Genomic DNA, 15886 nt, shown 5'->3' on the forward strand with positions numbered 1-15886 from the left:
TCGCGGTTTATTTGGAACCCGAGTTGTCTCTTCAGCCGCTAAATATTGGTAACGCCTGTTTAACTGCTTAGCGCAGTCATCCCAAGAAGGCAACTTGTCATAATCGAGCTGTTCCTCAAAACGAGATTTGGTTGCATGATCAACTTTGGCCATAACCATATGTATGATCATTGCATTCGAAATGTCCTTTTCACTTCCCACTTATATGGAGGATTTGATGACTGGGCGACACACATTTGATGAATGCATCGAAATTCAGCAAAAACTTCGAACCATATTCGAGAAGTCTGGAATGCACCTGAGGAAATGGATTTCAAACGACATGGAAGCTATTGATAGTATTCAAAACAATAGCAAAGTGGAGAAAATATCTATACAGGAAGACCTTGGGCCTGCAATGGGATCCCAAAAAAGACGTGTTTTCCTTCAAGGTAGATGTGCCTCAGCTGAATAAAATATCAAAGCGAACGATACTGTCACAGTTGGCCAGAATATACGACCCTTTAGGATGGCTTACTCCAGTCACTATTCAAGGCAAGTGTTGCATCCAAGAATTATGGTAAATTACACTTTCTTGGTATGCAGAACTAGACCAGACATTGGCAAGCATTTGGAGAAAATTTGCAGAAGAGCTTCCGCTATTGACAAAAATAAGTATTCCCCGTTGGATTGGATATTCAAAATCCAATTCTATCCAAATACACGGATTTTGCGATGAGTCGGAGAAAGCCTATGCAGCGGTAGTCTACACCAAAATAGGAACTCGAGTTACCCTACTTGCGGCTAAAAGTAAAGTCAACCCAATCAAAAACAAAAAAACTATTCTCAAATTGGAATTATGTGCCGCACATTTGCTGTCGAAACTTCTAACAAAAGTACACTCGACTTCGGGGATGGAGCGACTCTCAGATAGCTTTGGCCTGGATAAAAAACAAAAAAAGTGAGGATATTGCCAAAGAGTTGCCGACGATTAATTGGAACTACGTAGTCTGAAGAAAACCCTGCGGACGTCGCATCAAGAGGCATTGCCCCAAGTCAACTCGAATCGTGCTCTATTTGGTGGCAAGGCCCAAAATGGCTAGCTTGGCCAAGAAGGGAATGGCCGCGTCACAAGGAAGTGGAAGTGGCAACAGTCTCCACAGTGTGGAAAAAGCATAATGGATTCTCAAGTCTACTCACAAAGTACTCCAGTATTGAACGGCTTGAAAATGTCATCGCATATGTACTCCGTTTCATTGCCAAAATGCGTAAAAAAGTTTCAAACTCAGATCATTTAACGGTGGACGAGGTGGAAAAAGCGCGGACAACAATTATTCGCCTACAACAGCAAACAGATCTCACGCATGAAATCTCCTTGTTAAAAAAGAAGAGACCACTGGAGACAAAAAACAAACTACTTCCACTCAACCCATTTTTGGACCAGGAAGGAGTTTTACGAGTGGGAGGCCGTTTGCAAAATTCAAATTTGCAATTTGGGGTGAAGCATCCGGTCATCATGGAAAAATCCCACATCGCGTGGCTGTTAGTAAATAATCAAATTAATGCGAAATGTAATTGAGCGCGAATATTGGATAAGATACAAAAAAAAGTATCAAAACAACCTTCCTAACTATCGAGTTACCGCTAAATATCCTTTCCATGACACTGGAATTGACTACGCGGGACCTTTCCAGATACGTTGCTCAAAAGGCCGAAGTCAGAAGTCGCATAAAGGCAACATTTGCCTATTTGTCTGCATGGAAACCAAAGTGATTCATTTGGAAGCATTGAGCGACATGACAGCAGATAAATTTATTGCAGCACTTCACCGATTTTTTGCAAGACGAGGCAAAAGTGAAAATTTGTACTCGGACAACGGCACAAACTTTATTGGCGCTGCGAAGAAATTGGACGAGGAGCTAGCAGCTGTCATTCAAAACAATAACAGAGTGGCACCTACAATGGAGAAAGAAGGCGTTAAATGGCATTTTATCCCCCCCGGGAAGTCTCTATATGGGAGGTTTATGGGAAGCCGGAGTGAAATCGGCGTGTCATCGGTGAAAACAGCTTTACGTATGAAGAGTTTGCTACACTCTTATGTCAGATCGAAGCAGTCCTAAACTCGCAGCCACTAAAAGCGATGGGCCGTGATCTGGAGTTAGATGATGTTCTTACGCCTGGACATTTAGTCGGAAGGCCACTTATTGGTCCACCTGAATTCATCGACGGTGAAAAGAGGATCGGAAATCTGGACAGATGGCGATATATGCAGCGAATAAGGATCGAATTCTAGAGAAAATGGAAGGAAGACTATTTGGTAACCCTCCGAAAAAGATCTAAATGGCAAACGGAAAGCGCAAATTTAAAAGAAGGGCAGGTCGTTCTTGTTAAAGAGGAAAATACACATCGTGCGAAATGGCCAAAATTAAGACAAGCAGCGGCGAAATTCAGAGATCGCTGAACAAAATTTGTCCACTACCAACTTCAAAAGAGGAGGACATAAGAAAAGAGAGCCTACCGGAAAGGAGAACTAGACAAAATACAACGATTGCCTCATCATTGTGTCTTATGTTGCTTCTTCAAATGGCTACCGCAGCCACAAGTTCATATCAAAATACAAGCAACTTACACATTCAGGAAATTGGAAAGAACTCTGCCATTTTCCTTGAGAAAATCGAAAGAGTTGTGGTAGTGTCGTCTAATTGGAAAATGTTATTCTACTTCGATCTACAAGCATACTTCGATGTCTTGACTCAGTCAAAAGTTTTAATTTGAAAGTCAAAAGGAATATGTTCCAAGTTAAAGGAATTCGAGCAACAATGTATTGCGGCTGCTATCAAAATCGAGTAGCAACTAAGCTCAATAGACGAAAATAACAAGCTCATTATGGAAACTAAAGAAACTGCAAGGAACGGGATTGTGCTAGTATTTTTGTATGTCCTGGTGGTTTCTTTGACATATCAGTAACCACGATTGGTATGATCAATATGATAAAAAAATTTGTTGAATAACCAGAAGGAGTTGAAAGCATATGCTGGAAATCAGACGTCAGTTACAAGAGCGACACAAAACTTGGTGAAAACAACTACCGAAGAAGTTAATAAAAGCTTGAAACAAATCACGGGTAGCCTGGAGAATATGGCTGATGCAGTCAAGAAACAATTCCTAGTATATCGAGAATCAATCAATTTTTTCTTGATCATAAATCAACTACAAGGCTGGGTCGATGAGGCTTAAAAAAATTCAAGATAAGTTTATTGATCTACTCATAAACGTGAACCACGGGAATATCAACCCTCTTCTCATAAAGCCTGGCCAAACGCAGGAAGAGATCCAAAATATTCATCAATCGCTACCACGAAATCACATTCTACCTGGCAGAAACTCGGAACACCGGTTACAAGCAATCTACAAACTTCTCACAGCGCAAGGAATATTCAAAGATGTTGTTGTTATTATCGAAGCAACTATCCCACTGTACCTGAACCAACATTAAGACATCTTTAAAATAATTCCCATGCCGATAGTCAAAGCTGGACACAAAATGATCCCAGTGGTCAAAGCGAGCTGTGTAATATACAATACTGCTCTTCACTCTTACCATTTAATGTCAGAGGCGGAACGTTATAAATGCCGTCAAGAGGACGATAAAATGGCAATGGGAAGGTGCTATCAACAATATGTGTGAGATATCGCCACTCAAACCGCATACCGATCTGTTATGCACCATGGTTGACTACGAGGAGCAATCGTTTTGGATGAGGTTGGATATTCCCAATCGCTGGCTCTACAAATTTTTATGCTGAGACGACTGGCCACTTACAATGCAGTGAACCATTCACGAAGTGGTTCACCTTCCCCAACAAGGCATCATGCACTTAGAAGCTGGTTGCACAGTAAGACTGAGTGGAATATCAATGCAAGCATCGGAAGCAATTCAGTCATCCGCAACACGGCATTATCCTGCACATTTCGTCAAAGAGTCAAATGAGACGAATTCATTCGAGCTCGCACCAGTGAGCCATATAGTGGTAATCAATACAAAGGCGCTCAACCAGCTTCACCAAGGCAGCTGCATCGTTTAGAATTACACTTATAGATTAAGGTTTACACAGCTGCATACAACACTGCGAGAGCACGATTAGTAAAAATCAAAGAACCGACGTGTATTCATTTCAAGTGTAAAACTACAGCGTACATACGTCATACATACATAAGCCATATTTGCGCAAAATTTTGTGTCTCTAGCTTTTATAGTCTCTGAGATCCAGGTGTTCATACGGACGGATAGACAGACAGACAGGGCTAGATCGACTCGTCTTGTCACGCTGATCAAGAATATATATACTTTGTGAGGTCTGCCACGCCTCCTTCTGCCTGTTACATACATTCGCACCCTGCACCCTTTGGGTACAGGGTATTAAAAGAGTAAACAGGAGTTACTTTGATAGCTTTTGATAGTACGCCGTTAAAAATTGCACGATGTGTTCTGCCAAACAAATAACTAGATATCCATACAATACGATTTCGTGGAAAATTATGGAACTGCAATGATGTTGTAAGTGGGTGGTCATCAGTTTTTCCAGAAGCTTAGGGATAACTGAAAGTTTAGCAATTCCTCTGTCATTTTCAATATCAGATTCAGATCCTTTTTTGAAGAGAGGGCAAATGTAAGTTCCTTTCCAGATATCGGGAAAACAGCAACTGCCAAGTGACAAGGAAAAAAGCTTGAAAAGTGGTTTACTTAGGGCAACAGCACAGAATTTCAAAACGCAGCTTGGTACACCATCCGGACCGGGTGCAAAACTTTGCTTAAGGTTTGACAAAATTATCAACAATAGGCATGAATATACAGTTAGCCTGAGGAATATTGGCGTAAAAGTGAATGTTGGAAGACGAGAAACAATTTGTTCTGTAAGTATCTTGTTCTGTAAGGTCAGCAATACCAGCATCTGTGTCAGCAATACCAGCATCTGTGTTAAAAGACAACATTGATGGAAACCCAGTCACAATTCTTTTAGAGTTAACAAAACTATAAAATTGCTTTGGATCTTGAGTAAAATTAAGTCTGTATCGTGTTAAGTACTTTGCATAACATTGATTGTTTAATATTAGAAACTGAGAACGAACTACGCTGAATTTGTAAAAATCGGAGTTTGACCCAAAGTTTTTAAAACGCTTATACTTGTATAACCTGAACTTAATACTTCTTAAATTGGAAAGCTCTTTAGTGAACCAAGGCACACGACGCGATGGCCGTAGATTTAAAGACTTAAGAGCACCATAAAATATATTAATGGCTACGTCCATTCGTTACACGCATATAAATAAGAACAATCTAACTATCTGTGCTAAAATATAATTCAATTTAATATAATTCGCTTTTTTAAAGCACTGTACCCGCGTGGATTGGATACAAGGCACGGCGGAGTACATCTCAATATTAACAACCAACTCTAATGTTGGATGGTGAACATCTTCGGGAAGGGATAATGGCAGTTTTCTGTTTAAAATTTTATTGAATTCTGTCAATTCTAAGAAAAGTTATTAGCGAAACAAATTCTCGCCAGTACAACCCCCACAAACTGCAGCAACAAGTTCGCTCTTCTTCTTCCTCTTTTTGCTGCTGCTTTGGGCGCATATAACTCAGTGACGGAAGTTTACCTGGGTACAGGGTATTACACTGTCGGGCTTGCTCGACTGTAGCGTTCTCTCTTGTTAGAGACTCGGACAGTAGCTTAAGACCAAGAAACGTCGTTTCCGGCAATACAAATTTTTCGTGGAAAACTTGAAACTCGGCACGAAGTTCTTTTATACTTTTATGCGTCTGCTTCATAAACTGACGCTTTTCGGTAGCAATACTACGACATTTTTCACAAAACCAGATTAAGCCATTGTTTTTGCCTAAGTAGTCAGTTACACAACCAGAACTGCACTGTAGGGTTCATTGAACCAAGCTTATGGCCAAACTCACAGGACTTAAAACAACAGGAAAACATATTGGTCAGTTTTACTTAGAGCCTAAACGTATGCAATAAATGTTTTGACAATATTTTAGAATTTCAGCACGTCACCACTAAAAATTCAATCTATTATTTTATTTATTGGAGTAAATTTAACATTTTTTCCCTCAACATTTTCTAGGATTAGCCGGAATACCCCGACGATATTCTGATTATCCAGATGCTTACACTACATGAAGTAGTGTTATTTCAACTATTGGCTCTTCAATTTCTTTATTAGGTATTTTATTTTTCTTTTATATCATTTGTGAAAGCTTAGTTTCCCAACGACAAGTAATTTATCCAATTCAATGAAATTGTTCTTCCAATAAATTCACAAATTCGAATTTTAGTAACAGCCGCCGATGTAATTCATTCTTGAACTCTTGGAGTAAAGGTTGATGGAACTCCGGGGCGACTAAATCAAACTAATTTTTTTATAAACCACCCAGGTTTATTTTATGGCCAATGTTCAGAAATTTGTGGAGCTAATCACAGTTTTATACCAATTGTAATTGAAAGCGTAAATTCATCATTAGATGACTGAAAGCAAGTACTGTACATGAAATGTACAGAAGTATATTAGGTTTGCGGGAGCTGAAAAATTTAACAGGCAGAAGGAGGCGTGGCTGACCCCACAAAGTATATATATTCTTGATCAGCAAGACGAGACGAGTCGATCTAGCCCTGTCTGTCCGTCCGTATGAGCACCTGGATCTCAGAGACTATAAGAGCTAGAGACACCAAATTTTGCACAAAGATGCGTTATGTGTGTATTCTATACGAGTTTGTTTTATTTTTTGATTTTCCCCCCCACTTCCCCCCTATGGGGGTTTTCCCGATTTTCCATTCGTATAGTCGCCTATATCTCGGAGACTATAAGACCTAGGGATATTTAAAGTCCAAGGTGCCTTATGTGAATACGCAGAAAATGTATATTTTGGAATTTCCCTCCCTCCCCCCTCTAGCCCGCAAATCGTAACTCCCGTAATTCTTGGAATTTCGCACTAAAATTTTGGAAATACCCCCAGTTAGTTATTATGTGTCCAAGTTATGCCAAGTTTCACTATGATAGACCGATTTAACAAGAAGTTATAGCCATAAATATATTTGCTGCTGCAGCGCTGCTCAAGCGCTGCCCGCGGCTGTTGTTGCTGTTTGGTTGACTGCGAAAATGCCTACACAGACACGAATAGATGTGCATAGGCATACATACACTCACACAGACGCAATTGCTATGTAAATGTGCAATTATAAACCCTTTACGTGAGTTCGAATACCGAGAGAGGTAAAATCGATCAAATTTTTTTTTATTTTCTTAATTTCTTTTATTTTCTATAATTATTGTAAACATATGTACAGAGTATTTCAAAGTCGGGACACCCGACTTTAGCTTTTTTACTTGTTTCTATTGTATTTATTTTATTTTGTTCAATTAATTACTATTCTAAATATACTAAATTAAATAAATTGAAAATGATAACTAATAGATTTTTTGTATTTGACCCCTCAGCAATGATAGATTAATATCACTAAATTGATTAAGAACATTTTCAGGGTTATTAATAATGCCATCAATTTATTGATTAATATCTTCACGATATAAAATTTTTTGAAATTCAACTCTTTTAACATTACATAAAGAATTTGCCCAAAGGGTGAAAGGCTATACTAGTTTTTTGCGATATATAATTTATAATTGCCTTATAATTATAATTATTGGTTAAATTAGGGCATTTCTACATAAAAAATAAAAAAATAATAATAATAAATAATATATATATATATATATATATATATATATATATATATATATATATAGTGACATATGTAACACACCCATATACTTATGTATAAGTTAAATATAAGTTCACATATGCCAACAGGCACGTACACCCGAAAATTTCTGGCAATAACAATTGTGTTTCTCACCAAACGGCCAACGCGGCTCAAATTCGGGACGAGTAAGTCCAATTTTCCAATGCAGCTTAAATTCGGGCTATAAGCAAATTTAGGTTCCCACCAAATTGCCAACGCGGCTCAAATTCGGGCTATAAGCAAATTTAGGTTCTCACCAAATTGCCAACGCGGCTCAAATTCGGGACGAGTAAAGTCCAATTGCCAGCTCTAAACCGAGGTTTGCTAAGCTATCACGGAACTTAGAACATTGAGTTTTATATTTGCGTTTACACAGTACGGATCGAACTATGTTCTTACCTTTAAGTTCGTATAAGTGTAATTCTCCAAATAATTCAATAAATGTTGTGTTGAATAAGAAATAAAACCTATTTTTTTTTCGACCAATATCGTGTTGGATATTTAATTGGCGCAGTCGGTAGGATATATTTAAAGTGAATAAAGTGATCGCTACATAAGGATTCTAACATTATCCTTGGACCGGTAAAAAGAATTCATTGTGAATGTTAATAGTGCTAATGCCTTTGCAGCATCTGTTCATTCAATATAATTAAAAAAATTTTTCGCAGAATATATCCGCTAAAGAACCCACGTATGCGTAGTGCGTAAACGAAGAATTAAAAAAGTTCGTGAGTGATATGATCAATAAAGAAAGTAATTCCAAATGACTTAATTCTTTCTGATCATCGCGCACAATTGAGTGTAATATCACAACTTAATCGGACTTACTTCGGTTTTGCGACAAGTGTCACACAGACTAACGACCATTAAAGGACAACTCAAGTCCCAGGTCAAAACACAACAACTAATTACAACCAAAACAAAATCCAAGAACAACAAATTATAAGTGAAACAAATAAAACCAACAAAAAAAGGCAACAACCGCAGACTCCACATCCGCTCTCTCAGAGTTGCATCTGAATCAAGCCCTCGGACAGATTAGGCAGGTGCCTATGTTCAACGGAGCTACAGAAGAATTGAGCGCTTTCATCAGGAGGATCGATTTCATTACGCGACTCTACGTAACCGCAGACGTGAGACAACGTAATGTCATATTTGGAGCAATTGAGATGCAGGTCACAGGAGATGCCCAACGAGTAACCCAATTAGCAGCACCAGCTTCATGGCTCGAACTGAAGACAGTTTTGATATCAGAATTCAAAACACAAACCCCCTTCGAAGAGCTGCTGAGACGACTCTACAACACCCAGTTTAATGGAAGCATCCGTAAGTTTGTGGAAGAACTTGAATACAAATCATTTTTAATTATAAATAAGCTAATATTAGAAGATGATACTAGAAACACGGCTTTGTATACAAGTGCTTTAAACAAAACAGTTAAAGATGTGATTACAAGAAAATTGCCAGATAGGTTGTTCATGGTGTTAGCAAGGTATGATATAAGTACAGTTTCACACTTGAAACAAGTGGCTCAGAGAGAAGGAATTTATGAAAACACCTTCTCCGATAGAAACAAAAATTACAATGGCCCGATAAATCAGTCAAACCCCCAAAATTCAGGCTTCCAAAAGAATAACAATGACCGTGCGAATAGGGGAAATAATAATAGAAATCATAATAAAAATTCAAATCAAACATATGCTTATAAACATACAAATACTTACAATAATACCAGACCAAGACATCAAACCGAAAATTATCAACAGTTTCATCAAGAAATGCAACAAAGGTTACACTATGATAGAGTAAATAACCCTGTCAACTATCAAACAGCTCAAGTTCGGGATACACCCAATCCACCAGTCAAAAGGCAACGCGAAAGTACTAGTGGTCATTATAAAATGGACACTTCGGAAAATTTTCATCAAGTGGCCTTGGAGATATCAGATTACTAGCAGGTATTGCCCGTCTTAACCCGGCTCAATATGTTTCCAATTGTATTTATTTTGTGTGTGCATAACCTACCCATATGTTTTCACCTTATAAGTTACCAGTAGGAAGGCATTTAAGGTATTTAAATGAACATTTTCTGTTCTTGACAAAAAATTGTTCAGTAGTCCGTTACATTTTTGTTCTTGCCAAACTATTTCTTTAAACGAACATGACCACTATAACTAATATTTTTTTAAACCTCCCCCCTTTGGAGTTAGAATTTTCCAAAAGCCTTTCTTAGTGTGCTCCTACACTATGATGGATACTATGAAAGGATACTTGAGTCCAAATTTCATCTTTTACCGTTTGGGCTGTGCGTTGATCACCAATTAGTCAGGACAAACTGTTTTATATATAGAGATAACGCAACGTTTTAAGATAGACTATGTGCAAAAAAGGGGAATAATTATAAGGGTATATCCTAATTTTAAATTCACATTTGAGTCAATACGGTCACGCACAAACTCGGAATATGAAACACGGCACTCGTGTCAATGCCGTGCAGCGATGACCCACGATCAAAAAGCACTGACAATTCTCATCTCAATTTGCTAGAGTAAAACTTTCGATAGTTGAAGCCACCGATACCATCAAAATATCGAAGTTTGAATGCAATAAGCAGAATATTTAAATAATAAAATCTAATTATTTATTGAGATCGATAAGAACAAATCATATACATACATACATCTGCCCGCAATGCGAAGCAGAATATGCGTAGCTCCGTTATTCGGTTTCTGCTTTACTATCGCATACGCAGTCGTTGCTTAGCGACGGTAACTGTAAACTTTTGGCGTTTTGCCTTTGCAATTAACATTAAATGGTCAAAACGAAAGAAGATGAGCGAGCCAACAACTTGAAGTTGTTGTTGTTGTTTTGTATTTACATGCTTCATACATATACAGGCATAGATACATATGCTTGTACATATGTATGTATGCATGGGCACACATAGACACGAACTGTTTCCAACTATTTGATATTTGATATATGGCAAGTAAAAAACATATTGCTATATTTTAATCGTTGAATGCCAATTTGTTGATATAGTTATGTTGATTACATTACCCAAATTTGAAATCGATCGGACAAAATTTATAACACAAACTATTCATTTGAAAAAGTGAATAAATATTAAAACCCCAATAATAAAATTAAATGCGATATATCGAAAATATCGATACTTGTGTTGATATATCGTAATACATGTCGAATACAAATACATCGAAAAACATCGTTTGAGAGTTATTGATTATAATACTGTATTCGATTGTACACTGTACACATACATACATACAAATTTATTTGTATGTGTACTGTAACTGTAAACTTTTGGCATTTTGCGTATGTAATGAACAGGCGTAAATGATCAAAACGAAAGAAGATTTGCGAGCCAATAACTTGAAGTTGTTGTTGTTGTTTTAAAAATTTTGATTTGAAACCATAGAAAACTATTTTTTACAATTAAACAACAGTGTTCGATAGCCCACTGCATACTTGTACATACAAACCTATATACATATGTATATAGCAATGTATGAACGTACATACATACTTATTGATGTACATACATACATATGTACATGCTATACATACAGACGTATGTACGTATGTAATACATATGGTGCTGGCGTAATTCATAATGCGAAATTCTTTCTAAGGGGAGAAATGTCCCCCCTGCCCAACCTGTGTACGCCCTTGTAGTCCGTTGTCCTAAAAACCCCTTATGCCAAATGTACTAAACAAAGAAAAAATAGCATAAAAATGTTTATGTTATAATGTTAATAATTTTTAATTAATTAACATTTCTTGCCCTGTCAGTGCAAGACGAATGTACTTTTGTACATACATATGTATGTACTTTTGTACATACATATGTATGTATGTATGTACATACATACATGTGTACAAATGAACATTCACACATTAGTGTCTCGCATTTTGCTTTGGCTACTTCAACCGTTTACACGCAACTACACGAACAGCTGCTTGTATGTATGTATGTGTGTGTGTGTGTGTATGTATACTTAGTTGTCCCCAACTGTTTGATATTTTGTATTGTTTGTTCTACCTGCATTTGTAAAATGCATATTTTAAAAATCGTTAAATGCAAAGTTGTAATTTTAGTTACGTAGATTATATTACCCAAATTTGAAATCGATCTGACAAAATTTATAACACAAACTTTTCATTTGAAAAAATGAATAAATATTAAAACCCCAATAATTCAAGCTCCAACACAAATGAAAAACCGAGTATGCAGTTTTGTTTGTATTCTTTTATAGATTATAAAACCTAAATTTAAAGTTGATCGATTCAAAAATGCAGAATTTTCAAACAAACTTTGGAGCTACTTTTCCCCCCTTTGGAGCTCGAATTTTCCAAAATCCCTTCTTAGTGCGCATCTACACCATGATAGGATACTTGAGCCCAAGTTTCCTAGCTTTTACCGTTTGGGCTGTGGGGTGTTGATTGTGTTTCAATTTTTCCACGGAAAACCCCCCTTTTTTCATGCCCCAGGAAAAATGGCGAAAAACCAAGTATACAGTTTTTCTTGTATTCTTTTTGAGAGTATACAAACTAAGTTTGAAGTTAATTGGATGAAAATTGTAGATTTTTCATACAAACGTTGGAGCCCGTTTTCCCCCCTTTGGCGTTCGAATTTTCCAAAACCGCTTCTTAGTGCTCACCTACACCACTGAAGACAACATGTGTCCAATTTTCAGCCTCTTAGCTCTTACCGTTTGGGCTGTGCGTTGATTGCACATAGCTTTTCGTTTACCGAATTTTCCACCGGAAAATCATTATTATTCAGGCCGCAGGAAAAATATTGAAAATCCAAGTATACAGTTTTTTTTGTATTCTTTTTGAGAATATACAAACTAAGTTTGAAGTTAATCGGATAAAAATTGTAGATTTTTCATACAAACGTTGGAGCTCTTTTTCCCCTCTTTGGAGCTCGAATTTTCCGAAACCCCTTCTTAGTGCTCACTTTCACTATAAGAGGGATCTTGTGTCCAAATTTCAGCTTCCTAGCTCTTACCGTTTGGGCTGTGCGTTGATTGCCAATCAGTCAGTCAGTCAGTCAGTCAGTCAGGACAAACTGTTTTATATATATAGAGATTAATGAATAATAAAGAAATTAGGTGTGTAATAGACACAGGATCGTCGATCAACTTGTTAAGAGAAAATTTTTTCATCTTCCCATCAAAACCTTGTCCGTTAGAAGTCCGTACAATTAATCGTACAATAAAGTTAAACGAAGTAGTATTATTCCTCCCCAGTAAACTGTGTCCTACTAGACAGCAATTTTATATACACAATTTTTCCGATCGTTATGATATGCTCATAGGAAGAGAATTCCTTGAAGCTTGCCAAGCTAACATTGATTATAAAACAGGAACAGTGACCCTAAGCGGTTATTCTTTCATGATTAGGCATAATGACAATGATCAGGGAGCAGACAAAAGTAGTTTGAAATGTCTCGACCCACCTCTAACAGAGGATGTACCTTTTAATTTCTCAATCCAAAACGAATTCAAAGAATCCAACGAGTTCAGGTTAGAACACCTGAATCCCGAAGAAAAAGAAAAGTTAAAAAAGGTCTTAGCCGAATTCCGCGATATCCAATACCGAGAAGGTGAAAATTTGACTTTCACGAGTACGATTAAGCATGTAATTCAGACAAAGCATGAAGACCCAGTCTACAAAAGACCATATAAATACCCCCAAGCTTTTGACGAAGAAGTCAATAAGCAAATAAACGAAATGCTGACTCAAGGCATAATTCGTAAATCCAAGTCCCCATATTGCTCACCCATTTGGATTGTACCAAAGAAAAGTGATGCCTCGGGCAAACAAAAATATCGTATAGTCATAGACTATAGAAATCTCAACGAAATTACCGTTGATGATAAATATCCCATTCCTGTAATGGATGGGATATTGGATAAACTGGGAAAGAGCCAGTATTTCACAACAATTGATTTAGCCAAGGGCTTTCATCAGATCCAAATGGATCCAAGGTCAATAGCAAAGACCGCATTTTCCACCAAACATGGCCATTACGAATACACTCGTATGCCATTTGGACTTAAAAATGCACCCGCAACTTTTCAACGTTGCATGAACAATTTATTAGAAGAATTAATATTTAAGGATTGCTTGGTTTACTTGGATGACATAATAATCTACTCCACTTCATTGGAAGAGCATATTGTGTCTCTGAGAAATGTTTTCACTAAGCTACGAGAAGCCAATTTAAAACTTCAACTTGACAAATGCGAGTTCATGAGAAAAGAAACTGAATTTCTTGGTCACATTATAACAACTGAAGGTATAAAACCAAACCCAGAAAAAAAAGGGCAATCGTTAAATTCCCGATTCCAAAAACAGCCAAAGAAATTAAGTCATTCCTTGGACTTTGTGGCTTTTATCGCAAGTTCATACCAAACTTTGCAAAGGTAGTGTTGACGTGGCAGCACTGCTAGTAGCCTGCATGGCAGGCTGGCAACGTTTGCTAGCAACATTCGCTAGCAACATCTGCTAGCACAGCGCGGCTGACGTCAGCGCCCTCTCTCTCCCACACGTTAGTTAAGGACCAGAGCACTGTAACTAGGTTAAGTTAGTTACAAATTGTCTTTATATGAAGTGAATACATACGTGCAGAAGAGCACTTTGAAACCTGAAAATCCCGCCATTTTGTTCTTGTACTGGAGTTTGGACATTTTATCCCCGACGCCCCCCGACTTTTACATGGTCCTTCGAGCCGGATCCTGCTGACGCACCTCCATCCATACTCATCCTCGTTTTGTGCCAGCCATCCGTTCGCCCCAGCTTGTTCCTGGCGTTGGACTCCTATAAGGGAAAACAGCTAAGTAAAAAGTTACTTTTGGCTCAGTACTTACGCCATATTGGTTTCTTCTGTCGGACTGTCCGCCGACTTCCAAAAACGGAATCCGCATCCCGCTTTCCGTCCCTGATCCAAGGGCCCCATTCGTATACGGCTGATACCGCGCCGGTCAGCTCAACCAAAAATACATAAAGTGCACGAATTAGCAGTATAGAACCAATCTGTCCGTTCGCGATTGCATACCGGCATACTTGGGACGTGTTCATTCATATGTGCAACAAGTGTCCAGTGAGAAACACAACTGGACTTGCCGCCCTAACGCACTATCACTGCATAATCACCGTCACTTACAACACACGTATGTTTTGATGCATGCATATTCCACAAACATACATATTTCCTAATGCTTGCAGATTCCGCAAACATACATATTTCCTAATGCTTGCAGATTCCACAAACATACATATTTGTTAATGCTTGCATGTCCCACAAACCACAAACATATTTTCTAAGCGCTTGCATGTTTCCGCGCACAATAAATATACGTTTTTGTACATCTGCTTAAATATTTATACACTTGCACACTACGCATCATCCATATACTTGTACATATATATTCCGAATCTACCCAATAACCATAGTTCCCCACATGCTTACATACAAATATACATATTAAATCCATATTAAACATACATTCACAATCATATGTTCATATTGACAATTACACATATTTACTAACACAATTCCTGTAACACGACACGGTCGGTCCGCGACTCCCACCAACTTACCCGTATTCCGGTTAGCACTCCGCTCCAGTCGTGCCATATCCAGCGCCAGCGCGAGCGTGCGCTCACCGTAGGGATGCGCGATATACATCGATGTTCAATAAAACATCGATGTTTGCTTTCGATATATCGACATTTTACGATATATTGAATAGGTTAATATCGAATCATACATCGATGTATTTGAGCCGATGCATCGAAAGGCGAGTTTTATTTCTGACTTAATTAAAGAATTAAAGAAAACTAATTGAACAGTCAAAGCCCGTTCAAATGGAGACAAAGCAAAACGTATCATGTCTATTGAATGCTGTAAATATACATGTGACGCAATTATTCGCTTTTTCTTCTTTGGAAGTGCTTTTACTTTAAGCCAATTCTGATTTAATTAATTGTATACCGAAATATTTTATCATGGCACCAAACAACAAAAGTGTCGTATGAAATTATTACGACAAAGT

General features: G+C 37.8%; 1 protein-coding gene across 1 annotated transcript; it reads right to left on the minus strand.

Moving 5' to 3' along the window:
- Positions 1-13903: 13903 nt before the first annotated feature.
- On the minus strand, positions 13904-15444 carry LOC115628179. The gene is made up of 3 exons (XM_030524166.1): positions 14699-15444; positions 14454-14648; positions 13904-14399 (listed from the first exon to the last, which is right to left on the minus strand). The coding sequence occupies exons 1-3, from the start codon at positions 14907-14909 to the stop codon at positions 14311-14313; spliced, it is 495 nt and encodes a 164-aa protein (XP_030380026.1). The 5' UTR covers positions 14910-15444; the 3' UTR covers positions 13904-14310.
- Between the last annotated feature and the right edge of the window lie 442 nt (positions 15445-15886).

Source organism: Scaptodrosophila lebanonensis, unplaced genomic scaffold (genome assembly GCF_003285725.1).
Source record: "Scaptodrosophila lebanonensis strain 11010-0011.00,11010-0021.00 unplaced genomic scaffold, SlebRS2 tig00000110-arrow-arrow-pilon, whole genome shotgun sequence".
NCBI classification, from domain to species: domain Eukaryota; kingdom Metazoa; phylum Arthropoda; class Insecta; order Diptera; family Drosophilidae; genus Scaptodrosophila; species Scaptodrosophila lebanonensis.

Excerpts from the sequence above, each read along its gene's own strand:
- LOC115628179 (XM_030524166.1), bottom strand. The coding sequence starts at position 14,909 with ATGAACACGTCCCAAGTATGCCGGTATGCAATCGCGAACGGACAGATT. Across the intron at positions 14,649-14,698 it reads ACAGAAGAAACCAATATGGC|GAGTCCAACGCCAGGAACAA; the intron begins GTAAGTACTGAG and ends TTTCCCTTATAG. Across the intron at positions 14,400-14,453 it reads TTCAAAGTGCTCTTCTGCAC|TGCTCTGGTCCTTAACTAAC; the intron begins GTATGTATTCAC and ends ACCTAGTTACAG.